Source organism: Anopheles stephensi, chromosome 3, assembly GCF_013141755.1.
Source record: "Anopheles stephensi strain Indian chromosome 3, UCI_ANSTEP_V1.0, whole genome shotgun sequence".
In the NCBI taxonomy this organism is placed as follows: domain Eukaryota; kingdom Metazoa; phylum Arthropoda; class Insecta; order Diptera; family Culicidae; genus Anopheles; species Anopheles stephensi.
The window spans coordinates 20436975-20457889 of record NC_050203.1 but is presented as its reverse complement, the minus strand read 5'-3'; the positions used below and the strand labels follow the sequence as shown (position 1 = coordinate 20457889).

General features: G+C 42.9%; 1 protein-coding gene across 2 annotated transcripts in view; it reads left to right on the top strand.

The window, feature by feature from the left end:
• Positions 1-3043: 3043 nt before the first annotated feature.
• Positions 3044-20915, top strand: part of LOC118512798 (arginine kinase) — a 36789-nt gene continuing 18917 nt past the window's right edge. The window contains exons 1-2 of one of the 2 annotated variants that reach the window (XM_036057729.1): positions 3044-3450; positions 6167-6256. In XM_036057729.1, coding sequence (XP_035913622.1) covers positions 6213-6256 — 44 coding nt within the window. In that variant the 5' untranslated portion in view covers positions 3044-3450; positions 6167-6212. The other variant, XM_036057730.1, reaches the window with a different exon arrangement.

The following is a 20915-nucleotide window of genomic DNA, read 5'->3' as shown; positions in this document are numbered from 1 at the left end:
GTTGCACAGAAGAAAAGACCAAACAAATTGGCGCGGTTTAATGAATCAATTAAAGTGCCACAAATCGGCACTTTCTCCCTACCCTCCCCCCCCCCCCCCCTACCTTTTTTCCATTTAAACGATCGATGAAACAGTTTGTTTCATTGAAACCGTGCCCGAGAAGCGCTGTTCTGTTGTGCTGAGTCCAATTAAATGTTCAATTGGCGCGTTCGGTTGGGTGCGCAAGATGGTTAAGATGGTAAGCAAGTTGCGATGGCACGATTCGTTTCCCTTTTGAATCTAGGCTTGGGGAATGTGTGCGCTAGTGTGGGTGCGCTTATCGCTCCGGGAGACAACACTTGGCTCGAATCATAACAAATATAGTACGATGCTTAGCATTGCGCGTACGCAAAACATATCACAGCGCGTGAATGAGAGCCGTTTGACGCAGCTGATTCATTACGCAGGAACGGAATGGTTTATTTGCTGTGTGACTGGATGCTTGTCTCTTAAATTGGGATGGTTGAACTTTGTCTGGTGTGCGTAGAGGATGGGTAATTTAAACAGATCTACCAGACGAGGGATTTCCCTCGCAAATGCTTTGTCGCACTAGTTTGGGGTTTTCCCCCAATTAATACCTGAATGTATGTTTTAGATGGGGGAAAAACACAACATAATGACAATTATTTAATGCTCTTAATCCACTTTATTAATACACTTTAATATAGACACTTTTGAATCGGTGAGACAGATAATGTGACGGTCTTTAGAACAAGAAATCCCAAACTTGAAGGCAATGTGACAGGAAGGTTAGTTTTGTACAAGATAGAAACTGTATCAAATCCCATTCGGAGAAGTCCCTATAAAGCGAGATTTGATTACACGGCTAGTTGGTTTAAGTAAGTTTAACAGGCATCCCTGCTTGCTGTTAAGATAAAACATTAAGAAAAATCCATGTAGCATAAGAGTTCAATTGTTAATTTAAATAAACCAATGAATAAATTAATTTATTGAATTATAAATCAGAAAGTTTAATAATAAATAATTGCAATCAATCATATTGGATTAATAGTATCCAGGTTAAAATATAAAATCATGATATAAGAATAACAAGTAAATTTTACATTAATTGAAAATTAATTTAATATTAACATGTATTTAATTTATGTAAATCAATATTTTACTAAGAAAACTGTTGCCACTACCAGTAACAACCAGGCGCCTCCATGGTGATGCGCACCACGTGCTCCTCGTATTCAAATCACGCTTGTGGTGAATATTCTCATCACACCGCGCGAGAGCTTTACTCACACGTTACCGTGGTGAGTAGCACAGTTGTCATGGTGAGCAGCAACAAAACGCACAACCTGTTCGCTCACCATTTTTTCCCCCCTACCGTTGACTGTACGCAGCCAACGACGGGGTTGATAAAATCATCGAAACAAAGAGATTTATCCCTCTCTCTCTCTCTATGAACGGACAAAAGCAATCCCACAGCAGCTATCTCCTTAATTTCTATCTTACTTTAGAGATGAGAGTTTCACGTGTTGGCGATATGATGCCATGCGTAACGCGGAACCGTACAATCCGGCACTATCTCTTTCAAAGGCTTTTTCTCGGTGCTCTCTTGCACGTTTGAAGAGATGTGAAGGTGCATCGAGACCGAGAAGTGAGGTGAATTAGTCACGTTCTTTTAAAAGCATCATAGATCCGCAGAGAGCCGCCAACCCCCCTTTGAGGAGAGCTTGTTAGGCAGAAGAGTTGTTCAGGTTGAAGCATACAAAGCGTATTAATTGAGGTAAATTATCTCATTATTATCTCCTGTGAAAAGGACTTTGGCCAACGGTGGTGTGCAGGTGTGCAGATCCATTAAACGGCTTATCGTAACGCATTCGGCAAGCATTTGAGCAACGTTCCGGAACAACTGCAAGACACATACACATACATTTCTGTCAACAGAAAGCTCTCAACTTTGTCGCAGAGAGAAGAAACCAGCAAACCACACCGCGAAGCTTGTTGACAAGTGTGTTTGTGTGGTTTTCGTTCCTTTTCCATTAGACGCATTAGCCGGTGGTCTATACACAAGGTGAAGGATAAACACGAAATGGGGTTTTATATTAGCTTAGGTTAGTTTATGTAAGCTAAAAATTATTTCCCATCAGTTGAGTCGATAATAACGGATGACTTAAAAACAGAGTAAACTTTAACGATTTTTCGCAGACTTGTTGATGCAGCCAAAGCCAAATGGACAGTTGAGAAAGTACGTTTGTTGCATTTTCATATTGTTAGCGCTATTCCTGTGTGAAGACATCAGATATGATGAGACACTTATTAACCACTGGCCATATTTTCTATATAAACCAATGGGAGTCGGATCTTACAACATCCTTGCTCTCCTGGAGAAAACCGCTACAGAAGCCAAGATCAATACCGACCACCTGTCAATCGTTTGGCAACCCAGGCCTTTCCAGTGGACACATCAACGCTGTCCTTTCATCTCAATTTGGGCCTCCTACGACTACTTTTTTCATGTGGATGGCCTAAAGTACTTTACGCGGCCAAACCGTTTGGTGTCATTCTGATGACATGCTCAGCCTACCCGAAAAGTTGATTAAGAAATACCGGGAAACTAGTGTATTTAAATTTCCACCACCATTCCATTTCTGGGAGATTTAAAGCTCTACATAGAAAAACTTGGGATCTATATTATTTATACTTATAATAATTTTGCTGAAGATTCTGGGGGTGAAAAACTCGAGTCACAAAAACCTAAAAACATTGGAAAAAAGTCTGTGTTTATTTTAGTCATAGTTATAACAACAACAATGCCCAGGAAGAAATGGGACATTTTTTGTAGATTTCTTCTTGGATATAAACTCTAAGCAATAATTAGTAAATAAATATATATCTTACAAAATATACCTCCCGTACTTCGCAAGTTAGATGCCTAATTTATCAGACCATCGTCCAATCCGACCACTCTCTCACGCTGCTCATGGTCGCTCTCCCGCAACACACACTCTCTGCGAGCCATCGCCATCGCCCTGTTCGATCCCTCCATCTTGACTTCTCGCTCAGCGACATCAGTTACTACTACCAAACCGCAGACACCCGTGTTGTTATATCTCGATCCACACGGCATAAACAATCACCCCCAGGTCGTTGCTGAACGATTTGCACATAAAAATCGGTACAACCACTGCTACTGCACACGGTCACCCATCGTCTCACGGGCATCCTCTCGCGCGCGCATCCAAGTGACACATCAACATACACCGGGTGGAAGTGGCATTCGCCGAAAGTTACGATATTCCGAGCGGACGGCAGGCAAACAACCATTTGACATCTTCCCCGTGTGAGTCGTCCGTCGTGTGAGTGTTGTCTCGCTACTATACTCTACGTGCAGTTTCGTGCTGTACCTTGGCGGTTGACAGGAATTGAACGGGCGTGCAAGATTCGTGTGCAAGAAATGTAAGTAACTAGGCCACCGGGTACGGAACGGTGCGAAAAGTGCAACCACCAGGGGATACAGCCCGTTTTTCGCCCGAATTTCGAACCATCCGGAAGTGTGTGCGAGTGTGTCTGTGTGCTGTGTCGGGTGTGTGGTTCAGTTTGTGAAAATTGTTATTCAATTATCTCTTCTGTGAGAGATCAGTGAGTCAGATACATCCTTTTCCATGAGAATCCAAACCCCACCTTGAATGGGAGGCCGACAAGTTACGTCATCGCGTTACGGGCGAACGGTGGATTCGTCTCGGAACATTTACAGCATTTTTTAACAAAACAGTTACATGCGCCTATCCGTATCATCGGTTGGGTGGAGAGAAAGCAGCTCCGGTGTGCTGTTATAATTTTCCCAAAACTCTCCTCTCACGATACGTGGTTCGTGAAAAACGTGCCCCATTCGCACGTCCGACTGACTGACCCGATTTTCATTTTACCTCCCACCTTCCTACCTTCCACACTACGGTTCCGTACCAACACACACCGAAAAAAGTGTCTTTTTCTCCGGCGTGGACCAGTTTTCCCCTTTTGGTTTTTGCTAACGACAACAAGCAAACCAATTCATTGGAGGGTTTTTTTTTGCGCTTGTTCCTCAAAAATAGATCATGACGGTACGGTGTCGTGCAATAGGCGGCCACACGGCATTAGTTGTATCGTTCTGAGTCAATAATTCCACCGTCAGAAAGCTAAAAACATATGAGCCACTTGAAGACATACGGAAATCCTCGAAGGTGAACGTTACGATCTCAAGCGTAACGCCTTGTAGTGCATGACCGAAGTGCAAGTGGATCCAATCTTGAAAGCAATTTTTAAGCCTCAGTCCAGAACCGAACGCTCCCATTCGCTGGCATCGTCGTTATGCAACGTTAAAATTGATTCAGAACGGTGCGAACAAATTTTAAAATCCGGGGGAGAGCACAAACAAAAAGGTCACGCAGGGGACTCAATCGATAGTTAGACGCCGGAAAAGGTGTTTTGCAACAGTGTTGGTAGCGCTTGAGAAAACAGGACGCTCCTTGGGGCGCCAACCGTGAATGTAGGTTTTTTTTTGGTAAATATGTTGTTTTTCCGTAAGACGAGACGGCGCCCTTTTGCTGTTGTTACACACACGCGCACAGGGCTGGTGCCGGCAATTGTGCGGTGTGTCAGTGCCGGGCCTTGAAACGGCACCGAATGCATTGGCAAATAAGCACTCTGGCATCAAACAAAACAGGAAGGCTCGGTGTAGACTGAACGTCTCCAGCAAACATTTTTATAATGGAAATCTGAGGCATTAGTTGGGCAAATAAACTTAACTTAAATCGCCCAAATCATATATTTTTTTATAATACAATTCCTAGCGAAACTATATGAAGAAACGTACTATTTTTATAGATTAAACAATATTTTAATATTTGTTTGGTCATTTAAGGGTATTAGATCATCACTGTACAGTGTAGGACAAAAGAATAAGACCACCTGCATACCCGTTACTGCTTTTGTTCGAAGAGGCGACTGAGGTCTAAGAGACCCAAAGCCTCTATATATAAACGGTTAAAAAACTGATTTAGATATATCTAATTCGGTATATTTATAACCAATGTTTTGATAATAATTTGTTATTAATTTTTTTCCTACTTATTTTGACTTTTATTGATATTTGACGTATAATATATGTACCATCATCTCACTTTTACATTAATAAATTAGATGGTCTTATTTAATTATCCATCACTGTAAAATGTTTCTTCCCACATGTTAACGGTGTTGGATCAGAAATTTATGTATTTATTTTAATTGGTTAATTTTTATGCATTAATTTTAATTGCTTTTTTATTTTCCCGTACATGACTACTTTTACTACGGGTAAAATCAAGTCACAGAAAGCCAGAAATGGCAGGCCGAGACCTCTCGAGGGTGTAGTGCCAAGGGAGAAGAAGAAGCATTTTTTCAATACTGTAAAATTATTGTAAAAAATTTAAATTTGAAAACTATCACTACAAAACATACAATTTTCACAGTCTCTCCTCACAACATATTTCAAGCCGCAAAAGTCGGTTAAAAACATTATTTAAAAATATTTTTACTTTAAATAAAAAAAAACATTCCCTAACTCCAATTGTACGCAAAAAGCTAGAGTTTGATCTATATAGATATGAAGGTTTTAAAGAGCTTTATAACAAGGAAAAAATATATTTTAAAAAGAAAAATTATGGGAAAATCTTTATAAAAATTGGAATGATGTAATGGATTTTATATGAAAAAAACACAAACTTAAATAATGGCGATTAATATCGGATTAGCAGAGAGAAGAAAGAGAAAAAGCAAGTAGTGAGCAATATTTTGCTTCCGCTTCTCTTTAGAAGCATACATTTTTGGAAGCAGCTTTTGAATGTCCCTACACACACACACACAGAGCACACAATCGTCGCATACTCGGAATCGTCATCACGAACGTGTCACGTGCGCCACTGACTCAACATGGACATACCGTGTTTGTGTGGTGGATACCAGCACACACAAACACACACTCACAGTGTGACATATTTGTCATCTCACGTCACGATCCGCACGTTGCAATTAACAACTGAATCACCAGCATCCAACCATCAAATTCCCGTCCGGTTGCCCGGTGCGCATTGACCATACGATACTAATGAACGTTTCTGTCTGTGCATTTTTTCTCCATTTCTTCCTTTTACAGTAAATCGTTCTTCGTCAAGTACGCGCTCATACCCTTAACAGCAACCATGTTTGCCCTTTGGTACTTCTCGCTTGCGATGGACGAGCTGAGGTGAGTAACGAAAACGTTCATTTAAATAGATTGCTTGTAAATGTGTCCAAAAACCAAAAACCCCTTAGTCAGTTTTTCTGCATACAATGCTCCACCAACTCCTAAAATGCCACTGCATGCCGCTGCAAGTACGCTGCTTGGATAGTATGCTCCACAACAGGCACATGACACGAATGGGTAGCACCCAACATGGTGGGCACAGTGTCACATAGCAGCTACCGAAAATAGGATGCTCATTACCGACTGCACTTCGATCCTCAATCGATTCGAGTAGCGTTCGAGGCAGCCTCGAATGGTGGCGCTTCGAAGGTGGGGTTGATCGCGTGTTTATGTGTGCGCGTTCTTTTGCCTTACGCTGATTCATGTTTGATTCAGCAGCCCGATTTGTCATCGACCAGATTAATGCAACCAGAATGCAGCAAAGCGCATGTGCAATGAGAATGAGAGAGAGAGAGAGATCTTTGCGCTTTGATCACACTCTCTAACAAAGTTACTCAGTGATCAAAGTAAGCTTGCGGCCATTGCACGAAAGCTCGCATTCGCTTCGGGGAAGCTTAAGCGCCGTAAAGTATGCAATCTGCAGTACACGGCTCATTCAAGGGTTAGCGTCCGTTGAAGTGAACTGCACTTTGATTTCCTTCATCAACAACTTGTTTAGATTTTTTTAAATAGGATATACAAATTTTGTGCTTAGCAAACCGAACGATTAAGTTCCATTAGAGACGAGATATTTCTGAAATGGAATAAATAAATAAAATAAATCTAAGGCTTGAAACATACTATTTGCATCATTCCTTGTAGCATACGTTAAACAAATCACACACTTTTCTTCACATTTTTATCCATTTCGACTGTTTGGCAACCGATTTTCCCTCATTTTTTTTCTGTGGTTAGTAGATAGATGTATAAAGAGATGAGTGAACAAACAGAATGATGATTGTCCAGCCCAGGGCTAAGAAAATCATCTTCAAAGTCCAGAAATTATCCGATTAAAAGGTGTCCGGTTTCCCGTTGAGTTATTGTATCTTATCACTTTTGGAGAACAAAGCAGTCTTAGACTTTTAGAGAGAAAGTACAAATTTGCTGTTCATTGGAAAAAAATAATGAAATCTGTATTGTTCAAAAGCCTATTAAAATACAATTTTTGTTGTTGACATAAACTGTTTTTAACCGATTTGAATAACGAAATCCATTCCAACAAAACACATAAACCATATGCTGCGGACGTAACAGCCAGCAAGAAGCAGTACATCGCGCACGAAGGGTACGATTGTGTTTTTGGCCGAAATTTTCAAACAGTCCTAATTAATTAGCTTAATTTCGTCGACACACCGAGAGCGTGCGCTAGCAAATGGAAAACGTAGGGAACGTAGGAAAGCGTTAAACGTAAAAAAAAAACAAAAACCTCCCGTTCCCTCTATTTTGCAACGACACTCACAGAACAACAGAAGAAAACTTGGAAGAAACAGGCAGGGAACAAACAGCGCCATTATATAACACGCACCGGATGTAGCGCGTAATGCGCCCAACGGGTGTGTCTGACGTGGATTCGCAACCGTGTGCCGCTCCGAAAACCGACGAGCCGGGACCGATGATACCGGGATTGTTATTTATAAATCTTTCACCGAAAAGAATTTCCTCTCCGGACGGTTCGCGTTGGACGGTTGTGGACGGGCGCACGGAGCGAGGGAAAAACCTCGAACCATGAGTGCTATCTCCTTTCAAACACGCCACGCTGACCGTGGTGATTGTATGGCAAGGAAAAGGCATGTCCTTACCGGCCGTGCGAATGTCAAGGTAACTTATGCACGGACAGATGCACGCTTTGTGGGCGAAAAAATGGCGCACCGTTGAGTGATGATCGGCCATTGCTGGGTTTGCTTGACGCGGGGTGTCAGCTGTTTCGGGGCATTTTCTTACTTACAAGACCACTCGAGACCGAGTTCGAGAAAAATGAAATACGTTCGTTTTTCCAATACAATGTGCAATAAATTGAGCTTCAAACCAACTTGAAACCCCTTATATCATGCTACCCATCTCAACAAACCGTTTGTTTTGGCCAATTTAAAAAAAACGTAAACAAACACGCTCGGCAAGCGTAGAAATGGTCAATATTTTTGACTCGAATTATTTGCCACAGCCATACATAAAACTTCTCGAACCTTGGACGGGAACACCGATACGGAAGACAATCTGAACATCTGCTTGACCGCGCCTGATAAAAGGAGAGAGAGACAATTTTTCGAAAGTGGAAAACAAACACCGCACACCTCGGTGCTCGATTCACCATTATTTTCGCTCATTTCTCAAGTTCAATGTCAGTGTGACGGTAACATGGCGTAACGAAGGCGTCGGTGCGTAATAGAAGCTGCGGCACAAGTGTTGCGAAAAATATGCCCAGCTTCCGTTTCCAACCCCTCCCCCTACCCCCCTGGACCCCCTTGGTGGCATTTGTTTGGTTAGCTGGTTTTTTCTTTTCTTCTGGTAGCGTTAATCCGCTTGCTACACGATCTTTTTTGTAATTCATAAAAATGTCTGCTCACTCGGGTTCAGAAAATAATTAGCATTTTTAAAGTGGGACTTTCCACGGATTTTTATTGAATCTGAATTTTTTTATTGATTTTTTCTAATGGATTGGTGTTGATAGACTGGACAAAACCATCTGAAAGGGGTAAATGTATTTGGGCTCCTAAAAGTATACAATCAGAGTTTTAATGGACACCTGATAATCTATAGAGGTGCTGATAGATTGTAGCTTTTTTATTATTACTGAACAGCATGAATTATAGGCGTTTAAAAGTAGTGTCAGCTAGATAACTTAACGTTGATCTCACATAACGATCACCACTTCTACATTTGTGGAAGGTCCCTAACATTGAAGCTGCACCTGACGTTGATGCTGCCGTTGGAGCTATCTTCTTGGAACATGTGTGTATGATTAGGATGATGTTAACAGTTTTTAAATAAAAATTGTTAACTGAAACTAGATATTCTGATGAAATAAATCTTCTAAATTAATTGTAAGATTTTGGATTTAAAATTATGTGAAGCTTCGTGCTTTACACTCGTTGACAAAGGCTTTGCTTCATTCGCAGGCAGGTTTTGGCATGCCACTTTAGGCTTCCTTGTGCTTTATTTAACAGTATATTGATAATCGATCCTCTGGAGCATTTAATAAAATTTTGAAAATTTCAATACTAAATTTTTAAACCAACAAAAAAGATTGCAAATCTTGCTCTCGCTATTGAAGCTTACAGTGACGCTCAATAAAATACTTTAGACTTTTATATCTCCAAAAAAACATTTTGCTTTTGATACTTGTACTAGGTACATTCTGAAGGTCTTTAACAATTAAAGTTCCTAAATCAATTTTGTCTTTGTTCAAAATTTAATTAATAAATTATTTCGTGAATCATGAATAATATAATCAGAATGACATAAAGATACTCAGATCGATACCTTGATTGGGCCAATGATAGGATCATTTTTCCAGTTTCAGCAATTTTTTTTTTACAAAAAACTTAGTCAGGTATTTGCCAAACAATATTGCTCGAGAGTCCACAGCCGTAAGATGAGCTCTATACTCTTGTAAAGAAGGTTCAGTCAAGTTATGATTTTTAACCCAGATCAAGAGTGACAAGGGGAGAACCTCCGTATCTTGAACGATTAAAATCTCAGCAAATCAGATAATCCACAGGCCACTCCACAGATAAGATAGACCAAGTGAGATCATTACCCAAAACATTGTACCATTTCGTAAACACAAAAGTGCCAGTTTAAAGTTGTGTGTCTTTAAAACGAGAACAAAATGCCAATTAAAAGCTTCCAAATATACCCTTCAAACATAAAAAACCCGAACCAATGGCATCAGGTTGAGCACGAAACAGCGTCAAGTTATTTCGTTTGCTTAAAGTGTTAGCAGAGTCTGAAAGTTATCACACTCGGGTCGTTTGTTTCACCATCGAGCAGCTGTAGAGAGTCTGTATGAGTAAAGCGGAGTGGTTGGGTGTTGTAAATCAACCAACACGTCACTCCCCCCAAACACACACACACACAGTGTAATGTGTGCTATCAGTGCAATGGTAATAATTAAAAAGGTTTGTGCAGTTTGTGCACAAAAAATCTGCAACTTTTGGCAAAGGTGGAACGATAAATAATCAACGATGTTGATACAGAGTAGATAAAGCGTGACTGCTGCAAACGGTCCAAACTCATATTGCAACAACCTTTCGAAAGGCAAAAAAAAATGGGTCCGACTGATATCGTGGCGTCTCGACAGCTCATTTTGTTGTTGCGATGAGGATTTTTGCAGGTGACACGTTCTGGAAGCATCCGGGGAGAATTGGCACGTACGCCTCCGCTATAACCAGGCCAACCGAAATGTCGCTCTAGCCCTGCGGAGCACCCTATCTTATCGGTCGATGAACGTACCGTGCGGCAGAGGTGTGCACGAAGCGGAGAGACACAAAACTGCAGAAGGCATCGAAAGCTGATGATGTCACATCGTGTGCTCGATGCACGAACACTTATCCACTTTTTTTTGTTCGAACGATCGGAAGCGACTTTTGATGCGATTATCACTTTAGATCCGGTGGCACTAATGGTGGCTGGATGGCTGATGAAATTGCAGATGTTTGTCTAAACCACTGCAGCCATCTTCCTCACTGTACAACCTACTCAAACAGAGCTCGATGCCAAAACGGAACGTCAATATCGCGAGACACGACAATTGAATTAACACGTACAGCAGAGCAGAAGGAAAGATGCACGGTAACACGTACAGCCGACAGTAATGATACAGGAAAGAAGACAAGACTAGAACACATGTCATGGCAAGCAGTTGGCCAAGGCTCGGGTGCAATTAATGCGAATTCTTAAGAACCCAAGAAACCGGCCAAGCGCTTCTCGCGCGCAAATTGGATCGGCTTTAGATCAGTGCAATGCTTCGCTTCGTATTCGATTGGTAATTTTACTGACAGCGCGCAGTTGTTTATTGCTTGTTTTGTTTTGCGGTTGATACTTTTCTTATTTATATTGAATTTTTGGATATTTTTTATAATATCTGATTTTTTGTTCTTTGTTTCTATGTCCGTTTTCGTTTGTTTTTGCTCTTTTTATGTTTTATTGCATTTTACTCTTTTTTTGTGTTTTGTTATTTGAATATTCTTTTTTCTTAGTTTTTCCTTTCTTTTTTCTTTTTTATAATTTTTCCCTCCTCCGTTTCCAGAAAACGCATTCCACTGTTGGATAGAATTTTTGCGTTTTTCACTGGTAAAAATCGAAACGTACAAGCGCTTCCAGAATCGGCCACACCTGCCGATGAACCGAAAGCAACAGAATCAAAGCCAGCGGAAAAGCCGGCTGCGGTAGAACCGACCAAACCAAGCCCAGAACAGAAGCCCGCTCAGCAGCCAGCTCGTCCACCGGTACTAGAGCCGGTTAAGCCTACAGTCCCCAAACCGGAACCACCGAAGACACCCGAAGCTCCAGCCGTTCCGGTGTCCGTGAGCAAACCGGCTCCAGTTGTACCGGCCCCCGCAAAACCAGCACCAGTCGAACCTAGCAAAGTTCCGGAACCCGCAAAACCCGCTCCAACTCTTCCGAAACCTTCACCGGTGGAGGAAGTTAAACCGAAAGACCTCCCGAAACCGGAACCTGTAGCAACTCCAGCTCCAGCACCTGTTCCAACTCCTGCTCCGGAACCCATTTCCGTACCAACCCCAGCAGCTCCAGCTCCTGCTCCAGCAAGGCTTGTGAAGGAAAAGAAGGAACTACCCACACCGACACCACCAGCAAAGGCCACTCCCCCATCAACTGAAGCCCCAGTTTTGCCCTCGAACAATGAGGATAGTTTCATTATCGTCGAGCAGCAGAAACCGGCCACCAACAACAAACCGGGCCAGAAGCCAAAGATTGATGTTAAAAATTCTACCATGGACTTCCTGCAGGGCGAAGGTGGTCGCGGTGTGGCTGCCGGCACTGCTGCCGCCACCCCAGCCGTCAAGGCTCCATCTTCCCTTTCGGCCGACAGGTAACCTCGAAACACACATTCACACATACGCTTTAGGCACTAGACATAGAGGAGGTTTAGTGGCTTGCTTTGCTGAGAAACCTTGTGGAAGGTGAGATCTAAGCGGAAGGATTGCGAGGTGTTTGGCGATGTTTGCTTGCGCGTTCAGGCGCAAAATGCTGATGAGCTGCTAAATTATTTCACCTGTTCACCAATGTTTGGCCGCAGCTATATTCGTTAAGCTCGTGAAATATAATGCAATGTGTACTGTGGCCACGTTTAAGGGTTGAGTTTATTCCTTCTGTTTTGTTTGCAGGGTAGAATTATGGCTTATGTGTCCTTGGATTTTGATAGTGAGATTATGTCCTCGAGATTGAGATGCTCTTGTTCCATATGAAGATTAGACTTTAAGCCGATATGTCCTTTCTGTCCTTCGATGTTTGAATTCCTCCGAAATATTCAAATCGTAGACAAGAAACTATAAATTCACCAAAAAAGGCATCTGTGGATGTATTCCAATTTCCGAGTCATCCAATCTTGGCACCACTTCCAACGATTTCCACCGTCCATTTCCGAACCGGCAACAATGTTTGATGTTGCCCAAAGCGCGGGACCATTCTATGGACGAATAATTTGTGCTGCTCTTGAAAACTGACAGCAACCCACAACTGCAGTTGCTATGACCCGGTCCCATTACAGAAGGTTGGTTTTAGTTGGTGATCATGAGGATGTCTGCTGTTGCACTCGAGATCAACCAGTCTTGCGGTGGTAGTGTCTCGCCTTTCGCGACTCTGTTTGGCGTTCGGTTTCAAACGGACGTACCGCACAGCAGTTCTCAACCCAAGCCTTCTATAAAAAGACCCGTACCGATACCCGGCAACGCCTTATAAATCATTGCCAGCCATGCTACAGATGCACTATTACCAACCAGTACGCTCTGGCAGAATCCACACAACCCTGATGATGATGATCGTCCGGGGCCCTCACCTCGCGGGACATCTAGACGTTTATTACGGGTGACAGTTTGGCCCCGGGCGTCTGTGTGGAAGCCGTCTATATCATCCGAAACGGCAGGGATGTTTATATTTAGGCAGGGTTTTTTGGCTGCCAGTTAACCTGCAACTGCAGTTGCAGTGGCTATATGCAACGGCTCCGTTGCCGGGGAGAGCAAGCTGGATCGCTAAAGGCGAAAACTTAATATCTGAAGCAAATTTATCTTCCTCAACCAACGAAACCCGGGGTGGACTGAATTCGGTGGCGTATCCAACGCATTACGTTGCTCGGTGTTTCCCGCGATCCTCTCTCTCCCTCTTTCTCTCTCTCTCTTCACCACCACCGGATTCTTTCCCGGTAGATCGAACCTATTTTTAAACGACACGAATGAGACACGGCTAGGTAACCACAATCGAATACCGAAAATCGGCGTGCGTGCTCCGCGGCTCCGTTGCGAAGCGCAGCAACGATGCATTGCAACTTCCCGGAGCACAGCACAGTCTCTGCTGCAGTCGTAATGGCCGTCGGTTAAAGCGTAAAACATTCGACGCAAATGCACGACGATTCCGTTCGGTGGGGGCAAAAACAACCACCAGCAAAAGCAAAAGAAAAGCCCATAAACTCAAGAGCAACCGAGGTTTAATTATTATTTCGTTTATTTTCACCGTTCCGGCACATAAAGCGGGAAAACGGAGAGAGGGAAAAAGGGGAGAAAAACAAGCAGGATGGAGACTGTTCGCTTTGACCTTACCGACCTTACGGGTTTTGGTCGACGCTGGGTTACGTGCGTCCCGTCCAGATTTTCAAACTTGAAGCTAACTTCAAGACGAAAAACACTCGACTATGATGCGGAATGGACATTTTGCTTCTTTTTTTTTTTCAACCCGGCCCCACGAATGCAACAAATAGAAAGAAAAATGGTTCAATACTTCAAAACAACACGCTAATGTTTTAACAGCTTCGGACACCGGCTAAGAGCATCGTGGCGCTTAGGAGCATGTAACAATAATACGACGACGGCGTTGCTTTAGGACGTTACAAAAATATTATTTGATCTTAGCCGTACGTGCAGGTGAAAATTGTTTTACTTTTGTGAAAACCCACACGTGTGCTAAATACATTTTGTTTGATCTATGCGAGGTGCACAACTGCAGTTGGCAGCCGATAGTGGACTAGCTATGCATTTTTCTAATACCGTTTGTTGTGGGTAAATATTTAGATCGTGACTCAGACTGGGTTTTTCCATTGGGTTTTTTTAAATTAGATTTTATTTTCTAATTCGTTTTAATGAACCAGAAGATTACAGTCCCTATTAAATTTATTATAGCAGAAGATTTATTCAAACATCAAATAGACAAAATGGAATAATCCTGCTTCCAATTGAAGTTGAAATATTTCGACCAACAGTAATTCTGTTGAGAGATTTTTTTAATACACAAGAATAATGTTGAGGCGGTTCGGTGGCCGAGGCGATAGCGGCGCCGGTCTTTACACGGCAGTACCGGAGTTCAAATCCCATCCGGACCGCCTTCCCGTACGTAGGGCTGACTACTTTATTACGGGTAAAATTAAGTCACAGAAAGCCAGAAATGGTAGGCCGAGACCTCTCGAGGTTGTAGTGCCAAGGAAGAAGAAGAATATAATTTTTATTTATTTATTTATATTTATAGTTAGATGGCTTGGCGCCGTATTGACAGAAGAAGAATATAATGATAGGCAAAAAACGATCTTTTGACCAAAAAATCGACTAAAAAGTACCATAGTCACATTACTTATTTCTCCTGCGTTTATACAAGAATCCATAACATGATTTCAAAGTTCCACAACGAGCTTGTAATATTCCACCATCTGTTTCAAATATTCCCCAAAATTATTCAAAAATTCCGCTACACGGATCGAAAGCCCTTCAAATGCATGAAGTACCAGGCTGCTCCATCGACGCGGCTATCAAAAAAGATCGCTCAACAATGGATCCGAACAATCCCTACGGATCTATTATAGAATCTCTTATGAAATTGCATCGATCTAAATTGGATGCTGATTGCGGCAGCAACGCAACCACCCGAAATTACACATCTGTCAACGCCGGTGCAATCGCCGACCGATGGCACAAGATTAGATACGCCAACGAAAAGGATTTGTTTGGCTGTTGTTTTTTTTCTTCTGAGTCTAAATTTAGAAAAAGTCATCGGAAAAAGAAAAGCGGGATGTGAGGAAAAAATCTTAGGTAGGTAGGAACACACTGGTGTGAGGGTAGATCGAAACAAAACAGGAAATAAAGATTGATGTCTTGTCCAACTCCACTGAAGAGCCCGTTGTGAGGAGTTTTCAAGTTGTTTTTGAGGAAGTTTTTTTAGATTGAAGTACACACTCTTTTCCCTCTTTACATTGGAGAGAATCCATAAATTATTGGTCCTCTATTTATTTGCCTTGCAGTTGAAGCTGTTCTACAGCTATGTCAATAACATTACGACTCAATCGTAACGGATTAAAGGTAGTCGATCGGCGCACAGCCGTAGCCGATCGGTCTCCACTCCGAAAGACCGTTGGTATTGCGCACTGTACCATGGCTATCGTACCATAAACACACCACCCAAACAACAACCCGCCCCTTTCCTGCTTCTCTCCCCTACCATTCAGAGGGAGGTTGCTGCTCTTGCTATGGATCATTTATGCCACAAATGATGGATTGCCAACCGAACGTGCGTATATGTGTGAGCGTGCGCTGCTGGTTGATTTCTTTTTTTTTTGTAGTTGCTTCTCCCAAATACCGAGAATTTCCACCGTTCCACAGATGAATACAGCACAGAGAACCAGATGCGAAATAAATTCTCCCTTCAAACCAATCCCCCCACACTCATACCCCCCTCCTTTCCCTCGATCCGTCGAAACCCTATCGTATTGATAAATTGCTCCGCCGTACAATGTTAGCGCGGTGGAAATGCGCGGTGGAAAAGAGTGCGAAAAGCGCGAAACAATTTCCATTAAATTTTTCATTCAAACTTCTACGACTCGGTGGGGAGTCGTCTGCCGGTGTTTCGCCGATCGACGCGAATTGCGGGTGTGTTCTGGCAATAAAAATATAACCTATCTCACGGTTCACATCTCCCGTCAACCGTGCACGATCGACCGTTTGTGGAAGCATTTGGTGGTGTAGGCGGGCAACGGGGGAACGGGTGGGGGGGCACTATTTAGATTACGGCATTGTTTGTAATGCAAACATGGCGTCGCCATTACATCCAGCTTCCGCTGTTCCGTTCGAAGGAGAAGCGAGAAGCACCAATCGCTCCAATCGAATCGTTTGCCAAACGGTTGAATCGAAAATCGATCATAAAGAATCATCAGCGGTGAGAGATCCGATGCTCGGATGTTGGCTTGACTTGTTGGCGAGTGATTTACAGTGATTGGTGCATCTTTGTGAAGCAAACGGTATAATGGTTAGATTCGATTTTATATCCGGGAAAGGAGTTACCTTTAAATACTTATGAGTGATTAGCTTTGTATGAAGGCTTTTTGGAGGTCTTAAGGAGACTATGTAGAGGGTTTCATTATATTAAATATTGAAAAATGCGACCCACAAAATAATTTGTCAAATATAAAATTTAATTTTAATTTTTTTAAGACGCCAGGTGGTATAGTGGAACATGAAGATACTATTGAACAACTAACTTTGAACGATCTTCAAATAGTATTTTTGCTGTAATTTTTGTAAAACACAGTTCTATAAACATTGACCATTCTTCACCGGGCATCATCGGATCAATCACTTGCATTTCTATCATCGAATCTTCCACACTTACACTTATTCTCACCACTGTAAGCGATGCAAATCTTCAACACAACAGAAAAACCATACAACCGACACGAGGATGCGCGCGTGGCTACGTGTGGCTTGCCTTGGCAGTGGCCGCCGTGTTTGGTCAAATTCAAACTGCCAAAGCCAAAGCGGTTGCCAACAACCGGTCAACGGACTTGTCGGAAGAAAAAAGATTGCACCGCAACGCAGCCAAAGATAAACTCTCGGCACCGATCCATACTGGTGTGTGTGGGTCGGAAAAGGAGCTTCGAAGGAGCGTGAGCGTGAAGTCGGAGGATAGTTAAATTACCACCCACTAGCCACCCACCGCGCGTTTCGACGGCATCCAACCACAGACGACCAGATGGTGGGTCGGTGATCTAGCGGGCGGTCCTCTAATTTGGGCACACGACCCCAAGCACCTTCGCACACGCTTGGGATTTTTTTTTGGACGCAGTTTAACCGCTCGTCTACGGCGACAGAAGCCAAAGACAAAGACACTATGTCTAACGACGTGTGTTGAGAATTTGAATCCAACAAAATGGTGGACACGAACTTTTTGTACGATCGTACTTCCAAATGGTTTGAGCTTGTGATTGTTAGTGGCATTGGAGATTTCAATATCCAGACATTAATTTTATGCTTCAGAGAAAGTTGTAAGCTAGGCGCTTCTCTAACGCTGACAAAACGAAAAACCATGGCGTTTGCTTTAATTGCTCCGATCTCCGTGCAGCAGCACGCCGTGCTCTCGGAGTGTATCCATCCTGCGGAGCGATGGTTCGCCAAGGTATCGGTTGTTCGGGGCCAAAAATAAGACTAGCCCCGGGATCCGGGATTTGAAAATAACGTGCAACACCGCACACAGCACCTCACCAGCCAGCCAGCCATCCCGGGCTGGCTGTTGGGTTGTCGTCATTTCCACGTCACACTGCCAACGGTTTCCGAACAATCTTTCGCGATGTGGCACGAACCAACCGGGAACCATTCGGGAATGCTACCATCGCTCTGCCACGTAGCGACAAATTTCCCTTTTCTTTACGTTACATTACTCCTGCCGTCTTGGTCGTGGCAGCATGCCGGTAGAAACTGACGAAAGATTGACGCAACAACTGCTGTTGGGCTTGGTTTGGGGAGCGTTATTTTCAAACGACACCTGAAAGGTCACGGCATGCAGAAAAGCAAGGCATGTTCGTAGTTGAATGCGTTACACAGATTATCACAGCAAGCCCTTCCGTTTTCTAAATAATTATTCATAATGAAGTGCCTGTTCGGTGTCATTCACCATCGTAAAGGCGGGTAGCAAAATCAAAAACACAATTCGCTTCCAACAGTGAAGCCGGACCGACAGAAATTGATTTTCTGTATGGTTCACTGATACTGAACGTTCGCGTGAGCTGCCAGACAAATGCATTGAAACGGGGGGTCTTTAGTCGTGTGGGTTCCATAGAGCACATAACCTAAATCGCGTACCGATATGAAAGGAAGCAAAGGGAAAACTCATTCTGCAACACTTATGCTATTAGTCGCCGGTTTCTCCTTCCAGACAGAAATAGAACGGTTATATCGATAGTGGAAAGCCACATGGAATCATTTAACGATTGAATTTTGGATGTGAAAGCGTGATTGGCGAAGGAAACTGGCACAGTTTGGATTTCCAATCGCCTTTGACGGAAATTTGTGATGGTATCCTTAACATGACACGTAAAATAAACATTAAAAAAGAGAGTTTACGTTAAGATCGTATGAGATCGTAACGTTGTAACGCTTCGAAGCGTTACTTTCGAACTTAAACCCTGTATTATTTGCTTGTTGAGTCCTTACACTAATTTGAAGCAAAATTGTTAGCTCTAAAGCTTTTCAATTCTATTACCTTCTTTTTAAACTTATCCACTACTACAGCGTTAGGTGATTCGTTAGGCAAATCTGTCAATTGCATAGAGCACTTAGCGTTATCGTCCTTTCTATCGTCCCTAGTAGTAATTCGATTGTGTCATCATTAACAAGCGTTCCATTCAATCAAATTGTCACTGTAATCCAAACAGGAATCCTCTTCAGCACCACAAACGCATTACCGCCATTAAGCTATCTGCCTTCGTTGGAGCGATTGGGTAACCTCTAATCCTGGGAGCTAGCTGTACCATGCTTTCCAAGACTACACAGCTACCAGTCTTGTTTCTCCTTTTCGCCCCAGAGTGTTCGATTTATCGATCATTTGACCTGTCTTGTCACCGTTACCGCCTATCGTTGTTGCGTTGTGCAATCCAAACGCGTTACGCTTCTACTCATCCAGCACGAAGACTGTCTACTAAAGAGAACGTTCTAGTAACTTGACTGTCCTCTAGCGAGAAATTCGGTCATCAGCAAAAAACTGCAAACACTGCAATTAGTATCTCCACTAACCTCGATGAGCTTTCACCTTCAATCGATCATACTGGTGACACTCTTGCGGTGATCCACATCATCAACACAACAACCGCCATCCTCAACGAGCTGCTGAGTATGTCAATTAACTAACCGACTAATCTAAATTAATGTTCTCGAAGTTCGAGTTTCCGTTGTCTTGCGTCCATCGGCATCCATTCATGGACGCTAGAGAAAGAACGAGTGCGATAAAATTAATTGTCCTAATGCAGCCACTCGCCTTAATCCCGCTGTATCTTCCCCGGAGGTACTTCAGCACCCTTACAAAAGTTTACCGCGCACGTTCACTCACTTCCGATGTAGCGGGTTATCACGTGTCTCGTGTGGGTCGTGACGTCAAGTGTTTCCCCGTTCCCATAACGGTGACGAAGCAGGATCGATCGATAGTAGTACTGAGAGAGCTGGAAACCATAAACGAGCCCCCTTAGTTCCAGCAGATGTTACAATACATCAGCAAAGGGTTGGAAGAGTTGCTATCACTCACACACACCCCCCTCAATGAATCATGCACTCCGAATGGCGCTCCGTTCGTGAGTTCAAGGTTACGTAACGTGGCCAGATGGTTGTGTTCGGGTTTTCGGGGAAGGATGCATCCTTTCGACTCTTCGTTTGCTTTGTGGACTTCTCCGCTTTTCCTATGCATTTTCCCCACAAATTTTGGGGTGCGAAAGCAGTACAACAGCAGTTGTGCTGTTCTAGGATGTACTGCTTCGTTGTACGATCTGCGCGTGAGTTATCTTGATATTTTTGATATCCGATCAAACGAAACAACTGTTTGTATGTATGTGTGTGTGTGTTTGACCATTGTTTTTGTTTTGAAGGCGTTTTAGATTACAAAGGAGCTCTCTCTCTTATTTTAGGTTTTAGGGGCGCGTTTTTTCATTGGAGTCGAAAATTTCTATTGGATTCTAGATAAAACGACTCATTGACAAACTGGGCTCAGTGTTCAGGAAAAGAGAATTACATAAGATGGATATCGACACTGTACAAACCGTATAGCTATGATAAAGATAAGACCTAACATGGTGAAATTCGCTGTCGCTTATAGAAATCGATAGTCGCACCATAAAAACTGCTTTACATCAAACGAACGGCCACTGGAGCGTGATTTTAGTTAGCTTCTAGTCAATTTATCGAAGAATCAGTGGTCTGTTATTTTTTTCGTTTTGCTAAACGAAGCTCCACACAGAATATGCCAGGCTGAGCGTATCATACATATTCAACTGACGCAATTCTTCGCTCTCTGTCGTACGTTTATGCGCACGCCAAGCGAACGGAAGTTGCCAGAACGAGCCAAAAGCATATTATCCTTTCCTTCTGCTGGGAATGGGTATCGTGTTGCATTCAGCGCGACATTCAAATGCTTCTTTACACAACCCGAAGCAACTTCGTCGCATAATGCAGAACGCGCGGATTATACGACGAAACCGGGCATGAAG